The sequence below is a fragment of the Varanus komodoensis genome, unplaced genomic scaffold, assembly GCF_004798865.1.
Source record: "Varanus komodoensis strain SLA01 unplaced genomic scaffold, ASM479886v1 scaffold50, whole genome shotgun sequence".
Taxonomy (NCBI): domain Eukaryota; kingdom Metazoa; phylum Chordata; class Lepidosauria; order Squamata; family Varanidae; genus Varanus; species Varanus komodoensis.
The window spans coordinates 1,021,564-1,046,237 of record NW_025336088.1 but is presented as its reverse complement, the minus strand read 5'-3'; the positions used below and the strand labels follow the sequence as shown (position 1 = coordinate 1,046,237).

Genomic DNA, 24,674 nt, shown 5'->3' with positions numbered 1-24,674 from the left:
TGGATACAGTTGATACAATTGTGTCTGGTACCAATTTTACAGTTGAAAATAAACAAGTCTAAGAGGTCTGTATGCCCTTTTTGCCTCCTTTTATTAACCCATATACTGTAGCTAGAACATTCTTTTATGATACGAATATGGGAAAAGGCAAGGGATCTTGTCATCAGAGTTGATGACAACATTGACAATGGATGGGGATGTGCATGTGCAGGGCCATTGGAAACCATGCATTGGGATGCATCGCAATGGATGGACACCTGGTATAGAGAACTACATGCCTAACACCTTCATTACATTTAATATTACTGCAGAATGAGGAATAATGTGAAAGAATCCAATAAGGTTTTTAATTATACATCCTAATGTGACAGCATTAAGCTTTTTTTTTTTTTTTTTTTTTTTTGAGGGGGTTGGTTACAAACACAAGCAATCAAATGACCAAGGAGAATGAATGGCTGATCAAACAAAGGTGTTAATGGAATGCCATTGGTATGATATTTTTAAGGGATAACTTCCAAGGGCAGTTTTACTTTTATTTACAAATATGTGCTATTATAAGACTTATTTTACTATTATGTACTATAAGATACATGTAATTTTTATTAAACTAAGAATGCCAATGAGTGTACACTTGTGAATTGAATGACTTTTATGATATCATCAATATAACTGAGTTATAAGTGGGGGAGGGAGGGAGTTCATCTTGCAGCCCCCACAAAGTGAAAGCTACCAGAAAGAATGCTAAAATATGCCGGTGTGTCTATGTGCAAACTAACTGTGAAATGTGAAGAACAAGTTGCACTTAATTAGCTGAGTTTGGGAAAAAACTGCACAGTTGAATTTCCAAAGAGATAAGATGGGCCCAATTAATGGACAGCTGAAAATTGTTGCCAAAGGCATGTTCATCTGCATTGTACAAAGGAAAGGGGTGGGGGGAGGTTTGTAAGATACACTGAAATCAGAAGAATCCAAAGATGAACACCAAAGAGGCACCTGGCGCACAGCACAGCCCTCCATTGCTGAGTACATGACTGGAGCTGGCCTTGCTCCGGGAGGTAACTAACTTAATGAGAACGGACTGAGTGGTTGCAGTTATAGTCAATAAAAGTTCTACAGGTCTCAGACGATGTATCACCCTGTGACTTTGGGCTTTTTATAATAATGCTTTAATTCTAGAAGGAAAGAACATCTTGTATAGCTTTATATTTCATTCTCTGTTACCATGCGGCACCAAAGCCAAAATAGCCTTGATGTTAAGCAAATGTGCTCTCACCTAATGAACCCCATTCACCAAACCGGTGGTTGATTCGCGTCCGCAGCCTGCATTCCTCCCACCCCCTCCCACTCTATATGAAAAATGTCACAAGTGAAGGTGCTCTCAGTGCTCACAGAAACACTGCTGCTCTTCTAACCTGCCTTCACAGACTTGGGGCCTGCGCATTTAGACATGCTTGACAAAAAGAAAACGCAGGAACAAATACTCACAAGAAACCGGCAAGGATTTTGTGGCCTCCATTAGTTCCGACTTGGTTAAATGGATTCCAATATTGTTGAGGCAGGCCTCCATGTCTAAAACCTTCAATTTCTTATCTTTGAACTGGCTAAAGGCTTTGATGGCATTGTTCAGAACTGTAAGAAAGGAGAACTAAATGTAAGTCCTCCTTAAAAACTCACCCTTATAAACCTATTGTCAGAGCTATGTCATATTCCATGCCACAAGAAACAGAAATTTGGCACTGAGACCATTCACATTCTATAGTACAAAAACATGAATTTGGCAACCTGTATAAATAAGCTTTTCATAATTTCTCCTGCAATTTTGGCATAATTTCTATTGCTTTCCCTAATGTTAGAAGGGGTGAGGACAATAGCATCCTAACTCCAACACCTGCAAATCTTATATAGCCATTTGTCTAACATTTTAAGATTTCAGTAGCCATCAACCACATAGCTATAACTGTTAGAAACTTGCTTTAAAAAGAAAACAGAAAGAATATTCAGGTCCTCAGGAATCTATGTCCAACACCCACTGCCCCTTTTTAGTCACCACCACTGCTTCTTTTGCTATTCTTACGGAATTACTTTCTTTAAACTCAAACAATTGGGGCAGAACTGGCACTGTGGACAACATTCACTCAGGTCCCATATTCATCCATCATCTTCTTTCTGCCAGGCTGCAAGTGGGCATTGGAGGAGGTCCACATAAGCCATGATGACACGCAAAGCTCTGAGGTGCACTAAGTGATGCATAGCCTTTACAGCAGTCTCTATTGTATAAGAGATGCAGCTGCCACTTTCTTCAGCTTAGAGAGCTAGACTCTTCCCCAGTCAAGGGTCCCTCTAAGCAGCAGGCAGAAATCATGTATTGTGCCTGAGGCATTTGGAAGTAGAGAGTCTCTTTCCTACCCTGGCTGGCCATCATTGATTTTAGGGTCTGTATCCAGTGCTGTGCTGAGAAAATGATGTCAGATTTGTAATATTTCCGTGTGTGTGTGTGTGTGTGTGTGTGTGTGTGTGTGTGTGTGTGTGTGTGTATTATTCAACATTTCAGCGACTTTGCAGAGTCAATGATTTGAAAGGAACCAAATGGCTCAGTGGCTCCACTCCTCCTGCTTCTGCAGCCTCAATGCACCTGTGAAGCTGTGAGTCCTCCTCAAAGCCAGGTGATGGGAGAGCTACCCCTGGCCAGGCAGGAGTAGAAGGTGATGCTAAGGACTCTGTGACCCAACTCAGTCTGAGCCCTCCTCAGGGTAATGTGGGCCCTCAGAACCAGCAGCCATGACTCCCTGCTCCTGCCCACTCACCTTGCATTTCTGAGAAGCGCTGCATTTTGGATATCTTCTTTGTGACCTGCTCTATATCAATTTTCCCCTTTTCTGCAAAATGAAAAGATCCAACATTCAGTGATCATAGGGATTGCTGGGAGCCTTGTGCCTTCCTGAGACTCCATTAGAGCACTTCCCTCATCTAGGCAAACAAGGCTTAAGACCTTGTGTCACCTCCTGTCATCTGAAACCAGCACAGGAGGCTGTTGTCATCTGAAACCAGCAGGAGGCGGAGAGGACAAGAACAAGACACAACCTTCCAAGAGGCAAGTCAAGTAATACTCACTGTCAGTTGGAATTGTTTGAATGAGTTCCTCATACTCATGTGGGTATAAGTGAATGCCCATGTTTGTGAGAGTGGCTTTGAGGTCCTGTAGATTAACTTGGTTGCCTTGAATATTGCTTACTGCTTTAATCGTGTCCTTTAGCACTAAGGAATAAAACAAAGTTGCAAAGTTTATTTTAGGTCATGGGAACTAGCATCTGGTATGTTGGTTCCCTGGCTAAAACGTTAGCAATAGAGCTCTGGGCCCACTGGAACTCATAGAGCTAGAAAGATTGCCTCATGCCTTATTTCTTCTTCCTTATGGTAGGGAAGTACTGCTGGTGCACTTTGAGAAGGAATCAGAATAACTAAATGCTGCAATGAACCCAAAGCTGGGCTTTGATTCTTTTGGCCCCCAGAGGAGGCTGCTCTGTGTGGGCCTTGCCTCTTTCCAATTGTGTCTACACATCTGATGTTGTTGGATCATTCAAAATTTTGGTGGCACAGAGGCATCAGGGTGGGCTGGCTTCAGAGCAGACAGCTGGCTGTGTCTTAGCATCTCAGACCCCTCAGCCTGGAAGTACCTGGGAGAGGGCTGGGAGCTGTAAGCAAGGAGCATCTGGGAATGGAGGGGAGCTCTTCCCTGGCACTTGATATGGGAGGGATAGGGAGGCCAGAGGAAGAGGAACCTGGCATGGTTCCTGAATTCTATGCATCTGACTCACAGATTCCACAGTGGCTCAACATCTTCTAAGTCATGTGGACTTGCAGGCCACTTTTTACACTTTCTGAAACAGTACGCAAATGTATGAAGATTTCTGGAAAATGTGCTAATCTATACACGATATTAACACACACATATGCAGAATGTTTTATACATCTTGGATCTCTTTTCAGCCTCCAGAATGTAGCACTCCTTTTGTGTGTGTGCTTTGCTCATGGATTGGAGTGTATGCTGATCTAAAAGAATATTAACAAGGGTTTTGCACCAGTGAAACTTATGTCAATTGTGGCAGACTTTTTTTTTGCAGACTTTTCCAAAGGGAAATAAAATTCAATTCTGTAAATAAACAGATAATGGAATGAAAAATGCCTTACAGTCCACAAAACACAGACTGAATGGATTAAAAATAAATAAATAAATAAATAAACCATATATCCCCAGGAAACAATGGGTTTGCTGTTTGTAGGAATGTTATACTGTCGCTCTCCACCCATGCTTAACTTCTGTATCTGTAAATGAAATCACATATTAAAGAAACGACTTAAGACTTCTATGCATATCAGGTGCTGAGCAACAGCAGCACAGGGATGCTAAATTGTTTCCATGTCCTTCTTATGGACTTCCATTAGGCATCTGCTTGGCCACTGTCCAAACAGAATACCCAACTTGAGAGGCCTTTGCTCTGATCACTCCTTTCACAAGAAAGAAAACCCAAGTAAATGCTGCCCTGGAACCTCGCAGCATTTGTAGTGCCCCTAACAATAGGCTCGATATTTTGTGGGACTAGAGTAAGATAGAGGAAGTCTCTCTCTCTCATGGGAGAATTGTTGGAAGGGGGAAGATACTTTCTATCTTGCAGTTCAACTTTTCTTGGAATATCTTATTTATGTATTAAACTTGTATTCTGCACTAATATTCTCATAGGATTCTCTGATATTTGCTATCAGCATGATTATTCTGAGTTATAATGATTTACTACTACTTCACATGTAGTCCTCCAGTGAACCTAGCTAATTTATCACAGAACAACAGTAATAATATTAATGGATTGGATCCATACATTAGTCAAACTCAGAGATAAACCATTTAAATTACTTCAATGAACATCATTCAGATATGACTAAATCTGCATCTAACCTAATAATAATTTCTCAAATCCGGCAGGCAAGCTATCCCCTGAGCCTGCCTCAATAGGCTCCCTGCAGGGCCTCCAACTCTCCCCTCCCTCACCCAACTATCAGTCTTACTTACCTGACAGTTCTGAGAAATGTGAAGTGTTGGTAAGAACTTTAATGAAGTCTTTCACTACTATCTTTCCATTACCTGTCAATCAAGAATAATTTAAAAGTTTAAACGCACAAGAATCACTTTGAAAACAAAGGGCAAGGAGAATTGTGGGGGAGCAGTGAGGTAATTCTTCCACAGAATCTTCCTTCTACAGTTGATAGGCAGGGTATGTAATTTGCCAAAATAAATACATTTTAAGTGTAAAAAACCAAAAGCAGTGTTTCTATGTGACCAGTTTTAAGGCATTTGTGTAGTCAGTGCCACTCCAAAGAAGAAAGAGAAACCACTGCGCACAATGTGGGCTGGTTGTAACAAATGGGACTCTGTATTTCTAAGCTTGCCAGGAGGCTGCAAGATATTTTTTTTTTCTTTTTTCAGAGATATTTACTGCTACTACTCACATTTTCAAATAGCTCTTATCTCCTGGAAGTATGAGAATCTAGGCTTATAAAAGAGATATGGCAGTGTCCCTTTTAGTTAAGGTAAATTGCAATTAAGATTGACGGGAGAAATATCAACAAGCTCAGATATACAGATGATACCACTCTAATGGCAGAAAGTGAAGAGGAACTAAAGAGCCTCTTGATGCAGGTGAAAGAGGAGAGTGCAAAAGTTGGCTTGAAACTCAACATTAAGAAAACTAAGATCATGGCATCCGGTCCTCTCACTTCCTGGCAAATAGATGGGGAAGAAATGAAGGTAGTGACAGATTTTATTTTCCTGGGCTCCAAGATCACCGCAGACGGGGACTGCAGCCAAGAATTAAAAGACGCTTGCTCCTGGGGAGGAAAGCTGTGGCAAATCTATATATCATACTAAAAAGCAGAGACATCACCCTGCCAACAAAAGTGTGTACAGTCAAGGCTGTGGTTTTCCCAGTTGCAATGTATGGCTGTGAAAGCTGGACCATAAGGAAGGCTGAGCGCTGAAGAATTGAGACCTTTAAATTGTGGTGCTGGAGAAGACTCCCATGAGTCCCTTGGACAGCAAGGAGATCAAACCAGTCAGTCCTAGAGGAGATCAACCCTGACTGCTCTTTAGAAGGCCAAATACTGAAGATGAAACTCAAATACTTTGGCCATGTAATGAGAAGGAAGGACTTACTGGAAAAGAGCCTAATGCTGGGAACAACAGATGGTAAAAGAAGAAGAGGACGGCAGAGGATGAGGTGGCTAGATGGAATCAATGAAGCAGTCGGCATGAGCTTAAGTGGACTCTGGGGGATGGTGGAGGACAGGAAGGTCTGGAGGAATGTTGTCCATGGGGTCACAATGGGTCAGACGTGACTTCACATCTAACAACAATAAAGTTGCAAAAAACATTTTAGCGTTGTAAATCTCAAGATTCTGATGCTTATAAAAATAACATGTTTTGAGTTTATAACTACATGTCCTATCTGATGAGGTCTATAATTGTGCAAACTTTCATGGAATTCAACAAAAACTGCTGCAGTTATAGCAAGTTCAATGTGCTGAAAATTGACACTTCTCTCTCTAGTCTGCGGTACGGCATATTATATATTTCTTTGACATTTTGGTGAAAATTACTGATCCTTTCTGTTCAGAATTGTTGAGGAGGCATGCCTTTCTTTGAATTGGCAGCAATTCAACAGTTATTTAGGTTTCTCCACTCCATTATAGACTATATAGCAGCAATAGCTGGCAAATTATGTCATGCATGCTCAAGCTAGATCACTAGCAATACCCTGAGAGAGAAAGTTCTGAGAGGGATTCTGTGTTGAAATCTATTGTATTCCATGTTCAATGCCTGTTCTTTAATTATGGCATATAAAACTACAATTAGCTACCCAGACAAGTCAGACTATGTATTACTACACAGATTAGGACTTGTGTGTATGCTGGGACTCCGTCGCTTCATAAGGCAATACGGGAGTTGGACAACATGGGTCATCTCTGCTGGTTCCAGGAATTCCATCTTCCCTATCTGGATTTGGTTGGAAAGACCAAGGAACAATGTGGATGCATGGAGGGTAAGTGGCAGAGAAGGAAGATTTGTGACATGCATGAAGATGTGACTGATCACGGGGCACGTTTGTCCGAGTTTCAGTCCCTGCCAGCAGACCAGGAGAAGTCGGGGCCCTGTTGGAGACAGTTGTGGATCTATCCCCACAAGAGGATGGGAACCTAGCTTCTAAGACAGTGGCTGAGCAACCACCTGGGCCCTGAGAGTGGCTTCTTAAGAGGCAGGCCTGAACAACCGCCAAGAGGAGTGCCTAGCTGCAAAGAAGGCTACTCATGAGTAAAGGTATCTTTGTGGGGAAAGCTGTTCATGAGGAGAAGGACTTTTTCCAGAAGCCTCTGATATATAGCAGCTGAGTGCTCAGTGAAACTCTGGAAACTCCAGCTTTAAGCTTCAGTTCTAAAATGAAAAGGCTCCTGGGAAAATTGCCTTTATTTCAGTTGACAGTGAGCTTGCTTCCATCATTTTGCTTCTTTGGACTGATCTCTCATGCTGTTGACTCCTGAATTCCTGATAGGACCCTGTCTCTTGGATTGTGCCTATAGTGGACTGTGTGCTTGTGCTTCTGATGACTGCTACCTGCCTTTGGACCTTTTAGATGGATTTGTCCCATAGATTGCATGAGGATGAGCCAGAACCAGCCATAGCGGGACTGCAGTCTGGACTCCTTGGCAGCTGTCTGAAGATGGCAACAATAGATCTCACAAAAGTATTTTTATGGGGCTTGGCAATTCCCAAAGAGGGAAATCCAAATTCACCAATGAATAGCCTTGCAAGATTTAATCTTACATCTTCCAGGTGATCCCTGCATGCACCTTGTATAGGTATGAGTCATGAAAGTCAGGATGAAGGGCAAGACCCAGCATTAAACTAGTCAGATGCACAATATTTTGGTGGCTAACAATTCCTGGGCATGTCTTTTGTACAGAGACATTTCTAAAAGAGCAGTGTGGTTGGGCTAGTCACACTGGTTATTGCAGTTGTACAGAAGACAACACATTTTCTCAGGTTCTCACCATCTACAGAAACTTGTTTTAAGGCTTGCTGGAACTCTTGGTCAGACAGATGGAGCCCCATATCTCTCATAAAGGAAGGGAGATCATGCACGGCCATCTTGTCTCCTTCAATCTTGTCAATGGCTTGAATGGCATCTTTCAGCACTGCAAAGTAGCAAACATGTTTATCTGCAGTCTCAAGCCAAAGTCAGGTGTACTTAAGCCTAGCTTTATGCCAAAAACAAACCTTCGATCCAGTGTACTGAAAATATCTGCACCCTTCCTGATACCTGCCTACCCACAACTGAAGGAGGTCAGGAAGCTCTTCTCCAAGAACCTAAGATTCCTTGTGTCAACAAGAGAGCCTTCTCAGTTGTTTCACCCCGCGTATAAAATATTTTTCCCTTGATGGCATGACTGACACCGTCAGTGCAATTATTTCTACACTAGCTCAAAACCTTTTTGCTTGCCCAACAATTTAAATTGGTTGGATTTGTTTGTTCTTTAGTATTTGCTATCTATTCTGTTTTTACTGTTATGATGTGGTTTTAGTTTTATATTATACATTTTTAGTACACTGTCCTGATATTCACAAGGATGAAAGGTTGTCTTAAAGTATTTTATTAATAAATAGAAATGCCCTTATGTGTGCTTAAAAATCTAAACATTAAATTTAGCCTCTGAAGAGTGCTTTGTGTGCTTTGTGTAGACTCAGTGTGCTTTGTGTAGACTGAGATACATTTTCTGTTGCTAAATGTCGGCTTTGGGAGAGAAGACTTTGTGTGTATGACCATAGGCACAAATTGGGGTGAAATAAAAAGTTGGCTGCCTTTAAATTATATTGTTAATTTTGTTGTATATTTGAATGTATTATATTTTAATTTTATGTTGTGAGCCACCCCGAGGCTTCGGCGAATGGGGCGGCATAGAAATGTTTTAAATAAATAAATGAATAAATAAATTCAGAAAATTTCATGTAGAAATTGGGCAGCAATATTCTGGGAAAGTTTATAATATCACCAGGACTCCATTTAGACATAACAAAATGGCAGCTCAGACCAATTAAATACATGTCTTACATATATACTTTGCTGGGTAAAATCTAAGAGTAAGTAATCAGCCTGCCATGTATTCTGGGATAAAAGAACTGTTTGAAAAAGCTGTCCCAAGTGACATTTTGCACTTTTTTCAAAAGACTAGGAGACTTTGCCCTGGGGTACAGTAGATCTCTGTATGCAACATGTTGCAAAGGCCATATTATCCTATGCATAAAAAGTCCTACAACTCCCAGCATTCCTTGGCTAGCTTTTTCTGTCTAAATATGTTTAGGATTGTAACATTAGGACATAATGGCACTGGTTTGGGTTAGTACTAAGGTTTTCCCCTAAGAGCTAAACCCAACTTTACACAAAAAAGCTCCATTGGCTTACTTGTAAATTCAGTGAAGAGATGTGTTTTCCCCATGGCAGACATGAAGGTGTTGATGTTCACCATCCCATCTTCTGAAATGTCAAATTTTAAACATGCGTTATGATGAATGCTTGTTGTTGTTGTTTAGGGTTTCTATAGCCCACCTAATCCTATAAGGTAGGAAAAAGAACTTTGTGGCACACTGGATGTGGTCAGACTTCAGTTCTCATCAGCCCAGCCAGCATGGCCAATGGTCAGGGGTAATGGAGTCCAAAAATAGCTGGAGAGCTGCAGGTTCCTAACTCCTATTTTAGAGCTCAAGGTGGGCGCAAGTACCTCTTCAAGTCATTTGACTTTTCAGGGTAATATGACGGTGAGGTGAAGCTCTGTTCTCTCTGTGTGTTGTGGGGCAGCACAATATGTATCTGTACAGACAATGGGTAGGCAAAGGAAACGGGGGTGGTGACTAAATTGTACTATACTGCTCTGTAGTGAATGAATTCTCTGACGCAAAGGGTCATCATTCACTTCTATCTAGCAAAGCGCACTCAGGGATACTCTGGGTCAGGTAAGTCTGGATTGCTAAGACTGCAGGCAGCCTGATTTTGCTCCTTCCCAACTCTGTGCCTCCCATAATGCAGCCCATTTTCATGAGACCCCCTGCGAAATAAGCCAACCCATCTCTTCATAGCCTTGCCCCAGGTTCCATATATAAATGCCTTGAGAGGTAAGACTGGAGGCAAGGCCATAGAAGTCAGACCTCCATCACTACAGTCACCATTCTGCTGAACTCCTTGGTAAAGGAGCAAACAAACCCAGTCCTGCCAGATTCCTTCCCAGTGCCCTCTGTCCTCTGCTCCTAGAAATGAAGACGAAAGGACACCAGAGAGTAGTGTCTTGTATGCAGCTGGTCTACGGTGGTTTATATTCAGGTTGGCTTCACATGAAGTGTGATCTATTCAGTCTAAGTCACTGTCTTAACCTCAGTTAACTATGGGGGGAGGGGTTAATTAGCACTCAAAAGCTATGTGAAACCATGTGGGCAGATAAAAGACAGATATGGAGGCAACTATAAAGGGCTTTATATGGCATGTTAGAAAAGCAGTGGGCTCCAGGTTGAGTGGTAGGCTGGAAGATGGCACTGATCAAACATCTTGAGACCTTCAGACAAGTATTCTCAGTCTATCATAGCCCCTTGCATTCAAATGGTCTGCAGAAAAACCTCATTTAGAAATTGATTCACTCGTTTTGGTGTCCCATGATTCTGTCACAATGCCTTCAAATGCCAGTAAACCAAAGGAGGGGCTTGTTGAAAAATTCTCTTAAACCTTCTGGAAGGGTGGATGTAGGTGCACTGAAGGCTCTAGTTAGAACTGTGTCCTGTCCAAAATCCAGGACTACGATATCCAAGTGGATGCTCACAGAAGCATCACCAGAAGCCTTGATAGTAATTTGGTTCCATATACCTCAAGTAACTGCCCACAGTCGAGAAAGGAAAGATGGAACGAGCAGTTATATTAATGCTGTGGCAGAAGTGAAAGCCTCATTTTGTCTTCACAAATCATCTTGCTCCTTCTCTTTCATTTCACTTCAGGGCTTGGCCAAAATGACCCTCCCCAAGCTGAATCTCAGAAATGAAATTAGAACAGCTCTTACAGAGATGAGCAAACTTCCCAAAGCTCCCTCTGACTCAAGTATTTCTGGCAAAAAAAAAAAAAAAAGGAAAATTGTGGGTAAATGTTCTAAGTCATTCTGAGAGTTCCAAGTGTCTGCAGGAAGGTAAAAAGTTGTTTCCAGGGCACATCTGAGTTTTTGGGTGTGCTTTTGGCACATAATACCCCCATGCAAGCTAAGAGAACAAAACAAGCCCATTAGTTTGCTGGGAGAAGTCATGCAAGGGTTAAATTGGATGCCTTAAATCAGGGGTCCTCAAACTTTTTCTAAAGGGAGCCAGTTGACAGGTGCCAGCGGTGGGTGCAAGCTGCCAAGGCAGCGCTGGCAGGGGGCACGGGCCAGTGAGGAGGTGGGACATGCACGTGCACACATGAGGCAAGGTGGGGACGGGGGGGCAGGCATGGGGCAATACGCCGGCTTGCTTGCGAGGAGATCATTTTCTCCGAGCTAGTCCAAACTGACCTCCTCGTGAGCAAGCCATGCGCCCGTGCGTGCCCAGCAAATGCAAAACCTGTGGGATGGGCCGCTTAAATGGGCATGGTGGGCTGGATCCGGCCCGCAGGCCTTAGTTTGAGGACTCATGCCTTAAATGGATCGACTATCCTTTTTCACTGAAAACCAGCTGGGGATAGACCCACATGGCTTCCCTTCACCCTATGCCAGCTAAAGGATTTGCTTCATCCAATTAACCAGGGTTCGGAGGTGGGGGTGGAACAAGGCAACTTTAAAATTGCTGATATTGTGCTGGAGAGTACCCCTAAATCTTGCATAGGTAGGGATACAGAAATGTGTGTGGGGGGGGAATGGGAGGGTGTAGGAAGGGATCCTGTGGTTTGCCGAAGTGTCCCATATCCTGCTCCCACATTTTTCAGTTTCACTGCTGCAATTCATCCTCCTCCCTACTCCCCATGGCAAGCCATTACCTACCTACAGGAGCCAAAATGGAGGACAGGGAGAGGGGCCCAGCTGGCCCAAAGACTACTACAAAACTCAGAGAGAGCTGAAGAGACTCACTTGCTATATCTGCCTTCTGCAACACCTCCTGGAATTCCTTGTCATTCAGATTCACTCCCAGTTTCTTCAGGGCAGAGCACAGATCTTTTTCTCTGATGTTCTCTTCAGAGAGCGTCTGCATGAGCTCAAGGGCATCCTGCAAGGCTGAAAAGAAAAAAAAACTGCTTGAATAAAACTTTGTTTTATGTGGATATATGAAACAAAGCCCCAACACTGTTTTTCTTTCAATAACAACAGCTTCACAGGAGGGTGATTTTGTTAATCCTTTGTCTGGCAGCCATTTTTATTTTCTGAGTCCACCCCATCCAAACTGCTTCCTCTGAATTTGGTCTCAGATAAATCAAGTTTACCTTTTATTGTACCTCCCATCCTCTCATATTTTTGCTTCTTTTTGTGCTTGGATGGTGAGGTTTGAAAATGCACAGCCAGCCAGAATTATAAGTACATAGTATCCAGGACCCACAACGCAAGTACATTTCATTCTTCATCAAACTGTGAGGAAATGTTTACATGTTATGAAGTGGAAGTGCCCATTTTTGTCTGATGTATGTTGGAAGCTGCATTTGAGCCAAACCTTAATCCCATGACCAGTTTGGGCTCAGCCCTGGCATCTGTGAAGGTCTGCCCTGCTGCCACCACAACAGGCAAAATTTTTATGATGGTATTTCACGGATCTGTGACCATGTCAGGAGGTTTCAAATTCAGTTGCTTGACAACTTCTCTGCCAAGCTACCACAGATAGTCTGACCTCATGTAATTTCATTTCAGGAAGAGCACCTTTGTATTTCCTGAAAAATGTATATAAGTGCCATGCTGGATCAGACCAAAGGTCCATTTAGTCCAGTTCCCATTCATACAAGGGAAAATCCACAGGTAGAATGGGATGAAATATCCTATTGGTCTGGTATACAAGGCATACTTCCTCAGATCCAGGAGGCAGCATATAATCAGCAGATGTAGCCACAGATAATCTTATTCTTCATTAATTCATTTAATTTCCCCTTCATTACACCTTGTGGTAGCAAACTCCATAGTTAAACTATGTGCTGTATGAAGCACTGCCTTTTCTCTGTTCTAAGTCTCCACCCATTAGCTTAATGAGGTAGGGTTGTGGTTCAATGGTAGAGTCCATGCTTTGCATTCAGATGGTCATAAGTTCAATTTCCAGCATCCCCAGGGAGGGGAGGAAAAGCTCTGCCTGAAATCCTGGAAAGAAAAATGTCTCCCTATGCACTTTCTTCATGCTAGAGAAACATATAGCAAGTATCTCTCACATGGGACAGAAAGACAAAAGAGGACATCTCACCCCTAAACTTTGGTATGACCCGTGGCACATTCTGGTCAGGTCCAGGAATTACTTCTGGTGAAGCTTTCTTAGCCTCTTTCTTAGCCATCTTAAAAGCTGGATGTTTTCCATGAGCCAAGCAAGAGATTCAGTCCTAAAATGAGTATGATGTGCTTGTGAAGCAATGGTACAAGTTCCTACCACCTGTGTGAGGTAAGCAGCAATCCAACAGAGACCCATTCTGTTGTCATCGATACTGGCTGCTTTCCACTGGAATACAGGGCAATGTTCTGCTTGTGCCCACTGATATTGGAAGCTTGTGGCCGTGTTAACCAAGGCCTTGATAGTCAAGTGAGGCATGCCATAAAGGATGTTGAATTCTGTGGATCTACTTCAATCCTTTTAGAAGCAGAGAAATCACAGGAAAACCCAGCTGAAATATGCTCTTTGCAAAACTGCCAGCACGGCTTGGTGTTGGTGAAGCTCCCTTTCTGTAGGATAATGAAAAGCTAAAACCCTTTAGGGGGTCTCTAAACTGGCTGACTGAGGAGAGGTACAGTTTACTTATTGTGGTTGTGATGCTGGGAGGGTGGATCAGGGACTAATTCCATAGTTGAGAATGCAATTGTTTCAAAGAGTGAAAGGGCACAGGGCATGTTGCAATTCATACTAAATCTTCAGGATATGGCAGAAAAATGTTTAAGAAGAATCTGGAGCTTTGAAAACATGTTTCATTGTGTAATTCCTTGCCTCTCTATGGTGAATATTCATGCAGATCCCACATAGGTTCCAAATCATGTTGACCTATTTCCTCATGTCAGCATGGACAAATCCATGTTGAATTTCACCTGGTGATACCTTACAGCACAGTTTAGGAAGATCTGTTCAGCATGGCTAGCTCAGTGTCAAAATTTCCTCCTTTGAAAGTTCACCCAAGAAGATCTGGTAAATCATTTTGCTGGAAGATGGGTTTTGGGAGCCAGTGGCAAGTTATCATTAGAAGCATGTCCCATGGGAATTGTCATCTTTGGGAAGTTGCTTAAAAATTCCAGCTCAATGATGTTCCTGGTAGTACTTGTGCTAGCTTGCAGTGCCTAGTGCAAAGTAGTGTTGCACCAAAATAGAGGAGGAAAGAGAAGTGCTTTCCATACCTTTCATCTTCTGCTAAAAATCTCCCCCACACACCTACCATTTAGCAAACGTCTCCAGAGATAACAAGTTTACTACCTTTAAAACTGCACTTTCCCATTAAAGGAGCCGATGCACAGCAGGATTCACATCCCTGCCTTTCTCTTTGGCAAGAGAAGGGGAGAAAAGCAGATTGTGTTGTGCCTGACACTTTAGAGGCAAATAGTTTGTGAAAGACAACACAATCCCAGCCTACCTCCTGACAACATGCTTCCCAAAACAGAGTGAAAGATGGCAGTGTGCCTTATATGGCATGAAAATACATATTTCACAAGGTGTGGCTTGCCTTTCCGCAAGGATTTCATTGTCCTACAACCACAGTGGCAACCAAAAATGGAACCCTGCATCATTCATTTATTGCACAGGAAGCCTATGTGGATGGGGATGGGATAAAACTTGAAGGTTTAGTGGACACCTACCTTTTTTGGTTTTCATAGAATCACAGAATAGTTGAGTTGGAAGGGGCCAGTTCGGCCATCAGGTCCAACCCCCTGCTCAGTGCAGGACTCCCAGTTAAACCATCCTCTCACATGGCTGTCCAGTTGCATCCTGAGTGCCTCCAGTGTGGGAGGGCACACAACCTCCCTAGGCAATTGTAGTAGTGCTCTAACAGTCAGGAAGTTCTTCCTGACGTTCAGCTGGAATCCAGCTCCTATAACTTGAGCCCACTGTCATCCTGCACTCTGGAATGATTGAGAAGAGATCCTGGCCTTCCCCTTTGTGACAACCTTTCAAGTACTTGAACAGTGCCACCATATCTCCCCTCAGTCTTCTCTTCTCCAGGCTAAATATTTCAAGTTCTTTCCATCTCTCTTCACAGGGCTTTATTTCCAGTCCCTGATTAACCTTGTCACCCTCCTCTGAACCCGTTCCAGCTTGACTGCATCTTTCTTAAACTGTGGTGCTCAGAACAGGATACAATACTCCAGATGAGCCCTAACTGAGTGCTGATGCCTTTTACTCAGTGCTAATTAAAGTGAAACTAGTACTTCATGGGATTTGGAAGTGATACTTCTCTATTAATGCAGTTGAAAATAGCATTTTCCACATCACATTGCAGCCACATTGCATTGTTGACTCATATTCAACCTGTGATCTACAACAGTTTCAAGATCTTTTCCACTTGTTGAGCCAAGTATCTCCCATCTTGTAACAATGCATTTGATTATTTTTTCCTAGGTACATTTAGAAACCTAAGGGCATTTATATTTTATATTTATGTTTGTGTTTTACCTTTTATATTTTTCCTAGTGCATTACCCTGATGCTTTACAAAGGCTTCATCTCCATTGCTGGAATTAAAATGCACCCTTTACATGGGTGTTTTCCCCTGTGGTTTGTTATTTCTTGGCCTTTATATTGTACTAACTAACCACAAGGTGGTGCTATAGCTGCAGTATACTGGATTTATGACTTTTTGCAAGGCTTTTGTTCCTGGGTGTTGCAATCGGAATTTTAATAGCTGACTTTTATAAGTAAGTTTAATCATGTTTAATCGAGGAGGAAAACATAAGAGAGGCCTTGGAAGATGAGAAAATGCCATGCAACTGCCATGACTGTTCAAAATAAATGCCTCATCTAGAGAAGCCCAAAGGGATGGAAAGAGAGCCAAGTCTGTTGCTTTGGTTGGCCGAAAGTGATGTACTGCAGGATGCATTCTCTGGAAATCTAAAGCAGGGTTGTAGCCATGGTACCTGCTATAGGAGCCTGTGTTTGCTTCTCTTCCCCAGTAGCATATTGGACACCTTCTGACCTGAGGGGCTCATCTTCTGGCGTCATAACTTTTTGCCTTTTGGTACTGTCCATGGGGTTTTCATGGCAAAGATTCTGAAGTGGGTTGCCATTTCCTTCTCCAGTGGATCACGTTTTGTCAGAGCTCTCTGCTATGACCTGTCCGTCTTGGGTGGCCCTGCACAGCATAGCTCATAGCTTCATTGAGCTACGCAAACCCCTTCGCCATGACAAGACAGTGATCCATGAAGGAGGGAGTGACATAGAATCATAGAATAGTAGAATTGGAAGGGCCAGAAGGCCATTGGGTCCAACCCCCGGCTGTTGCAGGACACTAAATCACACCATCGCACTCTGATGACTGTCCAAGTGCTTTTTGAATGTCTCCAGCAAGGGAGAGCCCATGACTTCCCCAGGTAATAAATTCCATTGTCATACTGCTCTGACAGTGAGGAAATTCTTCCTGGTGTCTAGTCTAAATCTGGTTTCTTTTAGTTTAAGTCTATTATTATTTGCACTGCACTCTGGAATGGACAAGAAGAGATTGTCTCTCCTCTTTGTGACAGCCTTTCAGGAACTTGATGGAAACATGATGAGTTTCCAGTATTCTTTCATCCAAAAGAAACTAAAACCAAGAGCACTGTCCTTGGAACATCTCAGTGCTTGGGGAGAACAGAGTATCAATGTTGCTTTTCCCATGGTTTAAATGTTTGCTCAGTTTGTGAATCCACAAAGAGAATGCAAACCAGCTAACCATTCCCATGGTCATAGCATCATGGAAGTGTAGACCTGGAAGGGGTCAAAGAGAATGTCAGGTCCAACCCTCTGCTCACTGCAGGACTCCAAGTTAAACCATCCCCCTTAGGTGGCTGTTCAGTTCAAATGGATTGCTTGAACTCCAGATCCAGATGAAAAACCTAGAGGACTGTGTCTCCCCTTGCTGTCTGTTAGTACTGGGCCTTAGGCAACTTGCTTTTGCCCTGATTCCTTGATGTTATAATAGCCAGGAGCACATTCAAGGGACCAATGTTGTCTACAAGCTCTGATGCTGAATGCCAGAAACCAGGTACTGCCTGAATCATCCAGAACAAGAGTGTTTACTATGGAACACATCCAATATGGCAGGCCTAGCCCAAAGCATTTGCTGCCTGAGATAACACCCCCTCCACCTTTCCCAAATGAAGGTGAATAGTACCACCAGGCAGAAAATCTCACAGGTGCCTCTTTCACTTCCTAACAATAATATGCTATCACAATAAAAGAAACAGCTGTTTAGTCACACTCAAAATCTCCTGCCTGAGGCCCCATTGCCTAACGGTTGGGCTGGTCCTGCCAGAGAGTTGGATGCAGAAAGCAAAATGCAACAGACATTTTGCCACATGGAATGCCACACTGGCATGGCATAGCTGGGAAGCCAAGCACAGTCAACACAGGGAGAATCAGCAGGCTATCTGGTGGTGGAGCTGTGCCAGAACCTGTAAATGAAAATACTGGCCTTTTAGCCCATCACTCAATAGCAAGGGTTCCCTGGTTCATATCTTTAAAGGAGGTTAGATAACATAGTGAGGAAAGGGGAGCTTCCAGGAGTTGGTGAAGGATTGGCCATCTTATGTTTGTGTTCACTAAAAGAGGGTACTAGACTGGAGAGAATCTGGACTCAAGGATCCAGTGGTGAGCCAACTTTGGAAAGGAAAAAAGAATAAAGTCAATATTGTTCAGAAGGGGCAAGAAGGAGGGATAACAGAGGCCATTGGAGGGAGAGAGGCTATATCAAGGTACGAGAGGCTGTATAGTATCCAAGTTAAGTCAAAATTGTTGCAGGAAAGTCCCACTGATGAACTGAACTTCTTAATCCTGCTGGAAAGTTGAGAAGGATCCCCCCACAACACCCAACACGCAACATACATGTGCACACTCTCCTTACATCTTTAGAAGTAATTTCAAAAGTCTCCCCTACAATTCACCTGAACCAAAATGTGCAACTCGGGTATGTATTGCATTGAACAGACAACATTTCAGGACCCACCTTGCTGGGCTGAAAGATCTTCTGAATGTTGCTGGCCTTCACTTCCAGAAGTCTTGGGATTTGCTACATGAACGTTATCTTCATGGTCATACCTCTTTGGGAGTTTCTCCTGGAAGGTCAGCATCTTCTTTTTCCTCTGCTGTGGAAAGACTTCATGGCTGCTTCTTATCTGTGCAACCGAGGAAGGTGCAGACTTTTGGTCCACACGTGGTGACAACTCTTTTGTGTTTGGCTTCTGGACAAACTGTTTATCCTGTTCTTTAAAGCACAGAGAGGAGCTTAGGGGAAACAGAGTGTACTGGCTGGTATAGCCAAAGTGTGGTCGAACCTTTGGCCACTGTATGCCTTGATTTTCTTTGCTCTTCTGCTCTGTGTGACATTCTGGAGATGCAGTTTGGGGTCTTCTTGGACCTTCAGATTTTTGTGATTTATTTTTTCCCTTCTGTAGCTGGGCGAGCGTGACCCCTTCATCTGGATCATAGAATGTAAAAAGGTTAGCATGACCAGGTTGTGTCTCCCCTTCTAGTAAACTCCTTTTTCTTCTCAACAGAGTCTCTAAATCACCCACAGCAGCAAAGTCCTGGGAAGTTGCATAGTCATCTGTAGATGTGACACAGAGAAGCAAAGAGAATATTCTGCACAATCTCTCTCAAATAGTATGTTGCACAGCTATGAGCAAGGAAAAAAAATTAAAAGGCAGGGGACTTATGATTCTATTCACAAAGAAGGCTGCCTGTTGCATCCCGTTGCTGTTGTACATATATGGCTGGAGCATTCAGTGACTCTCCGCAAACACTACAGAAGTGCCTTCCTACTGCATTTTTCCAGGGGTTGCTGCTCTAGGCTGACCTCCTTTTATCCAGTACCTACTTCCAAATCAGCAACTCATATAGAAACTCAGGAGGAATGCCCTCCCTCCAAAACTGGGCCATCTCTTATAAATTCTAACAAAAAGTAAGAGCAAAGAGTCACTTTTGATGCAGAACATAAATACAGTAAGCCTCTTTTATCAGAAGTTAAGCTTTTTAATAAACCATATAAAATACTGTACAAGATGTCCTATTAAAGTGATTGGGACACCCTGAAAGCACTACACAATGCTGATTTTTATTATTACAGAGAAGAGGTGTGGAATGTTTTCCATTCTGGGACCCAAGTTCCAATTTGGGAAGGGTTTCAATAGCCCAGTTTCAGCACTGGGTGGACCTAAGGGCACAATGGGGGTGGGGGCAAGGACAGAGGAAGCAAGTTGGGCCAGGCTGGGTGTCATTCTTACTATCTGGAACATTTCCATGCTAAGCATGCACGACACAACTCTACTCTAATCCTGCCTACTTAAGAGTAAGCCCCCATGCAACATCCCCCATGCCAATAAACTGCACAGGACATTGAGGACTTAATTGCCATAAATACAGATAACAGCAGAAAAATTTTGTGGTGGATTCCTGGCAGCTGCATGCTGGAGGTCCCCCATCCTTGTTAGAGGGCAGCAACTGATTCCACTGAGCAGAGGAGCCTGGTGTTGCTCTTTCTGGCTGATGCCAGGATGGTTGTGAGGGCACTTACCTACTTCTGTGCAGAGGCCTGTTGCTCCCCTCACCGTCAGCAGGAATGTCAAGATGTTCACTTTCCCATCCCCTGCGACAGAAGAGAAAGAATTGGAGGTGTCCTGCTTATGCAAGGGAATGCCTTTCTCCCTTCGAGTCCATCATGGCAGGACATACCCAAGACATTTTGCTGCCTGAGGCAAAGGACAAGGTGGCTTCCACAGGAAGAGTACCCACAAGGCTATAGGGACAGTAGCTCCTTGGCCCAACACCTCCAGGTGCCCACAAGCTAGCCCAGATTCCCAGCATACAAATAAAGAAAGCACAAGTCTCTGGCCTTTATAGAACATATGATCTAATGCAAAATGTTCAGGCCCATTTCAACTGTTTTGTGAGAAACGGCAATCATAGAGCAGAACTGTTTTGCAAAACAAGAAGCTACTACTGCCTTTCAGTGCATTTAGGTAATGTGCGAAGCCACTACTGTGATGGGGATAACTACAAAGTGAGCGCTTGTCTGCAGATGTAATTCCCTGGTGCATTTTGAACCAGCCTCTTAAAAAAAAATCTCTGCCCATGGAACACACAGAAAACTATTGGGCAGTCCATGTAGCTGTGCATGGCAGCCACAACAGCTAGCAGGAATGATTGGGCGTGTGTGTGTGTGTTAGCCCAGGTCTTATTTCATACTCCAAAAAGCACCATTTAAAAATCGCCTTTAACTATGAAAACACCTACTAATGTAAAATAAATCTGCTGTTATGCCCTTAAATGCAGGGCAGTGGGTGGGGGCACTCTGTGGCTGACTGTGGGCCGCATCAGCATGCCCAAGCAGTCCTTGGCTGTTAGTCCCATTTTGCAGACAGGCTGAGATCACTGCAGTGCAGGTCAAAGCAGGTTGGTTTTTATGTGTATTTTCTCTGAGTTTCTGTAAGATACATTTCCAGGTGGGGTACTTGATGCATGTTGCTCTACTGCACATGTTTTATATTGTATGTTTTATATTATATATTTGTATTTTAATGTATATATTTTAAAATGTTATTTTAATTTTTTGTTGTAAGCCGCCCCGAGGCTTCGGCGAATGGAGCGGCATAAAAATGTTTTAATAAATAAATAAATAAACACAATGTACAAGTGGCCATTTTATATGCTGGTAGAGGAGTCTTATTATGAGCATCATGTAAAACTATTATCTTTTTCTGGTATAACCTTATTTACTTTTTAGAATTATATTTATAATTTGCTTTTCCTCCAGAAACTAAAACTCTCATTTCTACTCTCATAGCAGTGAGAAAGAAGGCTGATGTGCATTTCGGTTTTCTTTGCCTGTGTGTTGCCAGCTGACCTCCACCATACCTGAGGGTGGCAGACTAAATTAAGGGACAGAGGGCCACACATCTCTGTCCTCCAGTACCTCACCAGCATTCGCCATCCTTTTTCACCTGCTCCCTGAGACACCTGCCTTGTTTTGTCTGATGGGTTTAAATGTGCTCCCAAAGTTCTTTTCCAAGCTGGATCAGGACTGCTTTGCCAGAATCTCTACTACCAGCAAGAATATTCTGTTGACTACAGAGGCTTGACTAAAATTTTCAGCTTAATGCTACAATCAGTGTTTGCTCCCCCAGCATATATTGAGACTGGTATATATTTACAGCTAAGCTGAGTGCATTCCAGTGCCTGTTGTATAACCATGGGGCTCAAAGTGACTCCCAAGCATGCCAAAATTGGCTCCAACTCCTCAATAGCCACCATGTCTTCCTTAATCTTCCTGAAAACTTCTTGTGCATTCTGTAGAGCTGCAAAAAGTACCAGGGAGGAAAAAGGGCACAATTAGTAAGCACAAAATAATATTCGCTCCCTTTTCCTATATATTCCAATGGGTGGACTGAGGTGGACAGATGATGCAACATAAACCATCTTTGCCCATAGTGCAGGAAACATGTTCAGGTCTTATCCTCTATTTCACTTGTGTTGCTGACGTCTTAGGCATTGTTTGGCTGAGCTAGCGCAGCCTCTCATATTGATTGGCTGAGGAGGTGTGATGCCTGTATCTCAGAAAACAAAAAACAGCACCAGGACATGCACAGTCCACCTTTGAAAAGGGAAGGGCAAGCTGTCAGTGATGGCTTAAAATGTCACACATGTAAAGCGAAGAGCAGCAGAGTTCAGCTGACTGAGTGGGAAGGAGATAGGGCAAGGAGACTGTGAGCCACATGAATGAAGAAGAGGATAAAGGTGGGAAACAGAGATCAAAGGAGTAGTGATTTAAAGTGTTATGAGTGTGTTCCTTTAAATGTTGGCAAGTTTCAGAAGGGCAAGTGGGAGACAAGAGGGGGATGAGTGAGGTAATTGGCTGGTGACTGAGAGTGTGTGGGCAGAGCTTGAGAGTGTGGGAGAAGAGAGAAATAGATGGTGTGGTCTGTCAGCAGTTACAGTCAGTGATCTGCAAAATCTGAAGAGGCAGCCTTCTCTTGAGAATCCTATATGGTGCTCTAGAAGGCATTTAGGATGCATAAGGAAAGACTACTTAATGGACATATTAGTGACCAGGGAGAGTCAAAACCTAATATTGTCAAGTATTTTAAGGGTGTGTAAGAGTGAAGCTGACAGGAACTGGAGTGCAGAAGAGAAAGGTAGATTTATGAGTGATGAGTGTTTGTGAAGGAAAAGAGTGTGATACCTCAGTCAGAAATACTTATTATACATTATTTTATTCACTAAGGAATAAATAGTTATTATACATTGTTTTATTCACTAAGGCACTAAGGAGCCATTTTTTCCTGCTATTGTCTCAGTTTCCTTCCACTTACCATCTGTTTCATTGCATGGCAATGTCTCCTTGATAACACATAGGAAGTCGCCAAAGTCCAGGTTCCCATGTACTGAATTGAGAAGAAGGAGGTAAGAGGCGTTGATAAGAGGCATTGGTAAGAGGTATGGGGTGACAGCAGTCTGTGTATTATAACTGAAGCAAATGTTTTGCTTCATTTGTGTGTCTAATGAGAATCCGAGTTCAGATCCCAAACTCAGATGAATCCAATTCTAAAAGGCACAATCTAACATGTTATTATGCAAATAGGAGGTTCTTGCAAATGGCCTGAAATCTAATAGCAAAAACATTTAGCTGTCAGTCAGTGGGCATTTGTGCTTTTGCTCAGATCTGTTGTCATGGCTTGAAGAAGTACTTGTTTGCATGCTCTATAACGTGTGTGAGAACAAGTATTACTTGAAATTTCTAGTAAGCAAGTCTAAAATGAAAGAATATTCTGATTTTGAAAGTTTTGGGGAACTCACATTGATGCGACTCTTTGAACACATCTTTATTTACACAGGCCTTCTCTGACTGACCATAAAATTTATTGGCATAACTTGATGTAAATTTTGCAAGTAGATACATACCATTTGTGTCAAGATGCAAAACTATAAGTGCAATTATGTTAATTATGTTTCCTGCTCATTTCAATAGAAGCTCCCCTTGTTTCCACCAGAAGTCTCCCTTTTTCAATGAATGCAAAATAATAGTGGAGGAAAACTTCAGGTCTGGAACTGAAAGCTTGCACGCACCATCTATTGGAACAAACTTCAGAGCCTGATGCATCTCAGCAGCAGTCACCAGGATCCCCAGTGTGTGCAGAGTGAGGAGGAGGTGCTTGACATTAATCTTTCCCTTCTTGACAGCATTCAATATGGTGCAAGCCCTAGAGAGTCCTGAAAAGCAAGGATAATATTGTCAATCTAGATTTTCCTGCCCCTGCTGCCCAATAGGTGATTCCCCAAACATCCAACCCCATCTTGAATCTGTTTCAGGATACTTCTTGATGGAGGGATCCTAGCACTAGCAGTCAAAGAAGCACTGTGCAGCTTTTCATTTGCAAGAAAAAGACAGAAGAAGTAATGCGAAAACATGGGAGATTCAGGAGTAGAAGAATGAATCTGGGCCCACCCTAATGTTCTATGCATATGGAAGCGCAGTGGTGCCATAAACTTGGAATACTTTGTCTAGAAGCATCATATGTTTCTGCATACCAGCTTCTAGAGACCTTTCTGGAATCTGCCAGTTTGGACAACATGAAAATGTTTGTTGATATATACATCCAGGTGGTAATTCCGGGTTCCCCTGCCATCAACATGAAAAGATGACTTCATCGTGCCACATCAGTGAAATAGCCTAAAATATTGACAAACTTATATGGCGAGGAAATCCTCTGATATCTAATGAAAAGGAAGCTGCTGGCCTAATCACTTTTGTTAGCAGAGCAGTGTGACAAAAACGGTGGTGCAGCTAGGTAATTTTAGATCCTGGGCTTAACAGTCTCATGATGGCTTCAGATGTCATGTTCAGTTCAGTTGTGGGGCACACAACTAACATTCCTCTTTCTCCTCTCCTCCCCACTTTCATTTCATTCCATGATTTACAATGAATTCAGTATTGGTCTGCTGGAGCATACCAACCTGATAAAATGAAGACAAAATATACTGAGCATGTGTAGTTTGCATTTTAAACTCATGACTATAGACATAAAATGGAGTTTCCATCTGTTGCCTTGATGCATATCACATTTACTTGGAAGTAAGTATCATTTTGCTGTAGGAATGGATAATATCATTTAAAGGTAAAAATAATAACATGAGAATCTGGACATGTACTTGCCTAGCCAACCACCCCCACCAATAATATGTTTTTGAAAATACAAAGAAAAAAACATCAGGGCAACATGTGG

The 24,674-nt window shown here is 42.7% G+C and overlaps 1 protein-coding gene across 8 annotated transcripts in view; it reads right to left on the bottom strand.

Moving 5' to 3' along the window:
• EFCAB13 (EF-hand calcium binding domain 13) overlaps positions 1 to 24,674 on the bottom strand; it is a 114,670-nt gene that overhangs the window by 84,932 nt on the left and 5,064 nt on the right. For 3 of the 8 annotated variants that reach the window (XM_044447179.1, XM_044447184.1, XM_044447180.1), the window contains exons 1-11: positions 22,764 to 22,939; positions 21,606 to 21,749; positions 19,970 to 20,041; positions 18,404 to 19,003; positions 12,175 to 12,318; positions 9,507 to 9,578; positions 8,098 to 8,241; positions 5,066 to 5,137; positions 3,112 to 3,255; positions 2,805 to 2,876; positions 1,486 to 1,629 (exon numbers count right to left, since the gene is read on the bottom strand). In XM_044447179.1, the coding sequence (XP_044303114.1) occupies positions 1,486 to 1,629; positions 2,805 to 2,876; positions 3,112 to 3,255; positions 5,066 to 5,137; positions 8,098 to 8,241; positions 9,507 to 9,578; positions 12,175 to 12,318; positions 18,404 to 19,003; positions 19,970 to 20,041; positions 21,606 to 21,749; positions 22,764 to 22,878 (1,723 nt within the window). In that variant the 5' untranslated portion in view covers positions 22,879 to 22,939. Of the gene's footprint in view, positions 1 to 1,485; positions 1,630 to 2,804; positions 2,877 to 3,111; positions 3,256 to 5,065; positions 5,138 to 8,097; positions 8,242 to 9,506; positions 9,579 to 12,174; positions 12,319 to 18,403; positions 19,004 to 19,969; positions 20,042 to 21,605; positions 21,750 to 22,763; positions 22,940 to 23,517; positions 23,662 to 24,674 lie in introns of those variants that run through there. The other 5 variants (XM_044447181.1, XM_044447182.1, XM_044447183.1 and 2 more) reach the window with 4 other exon arrangements.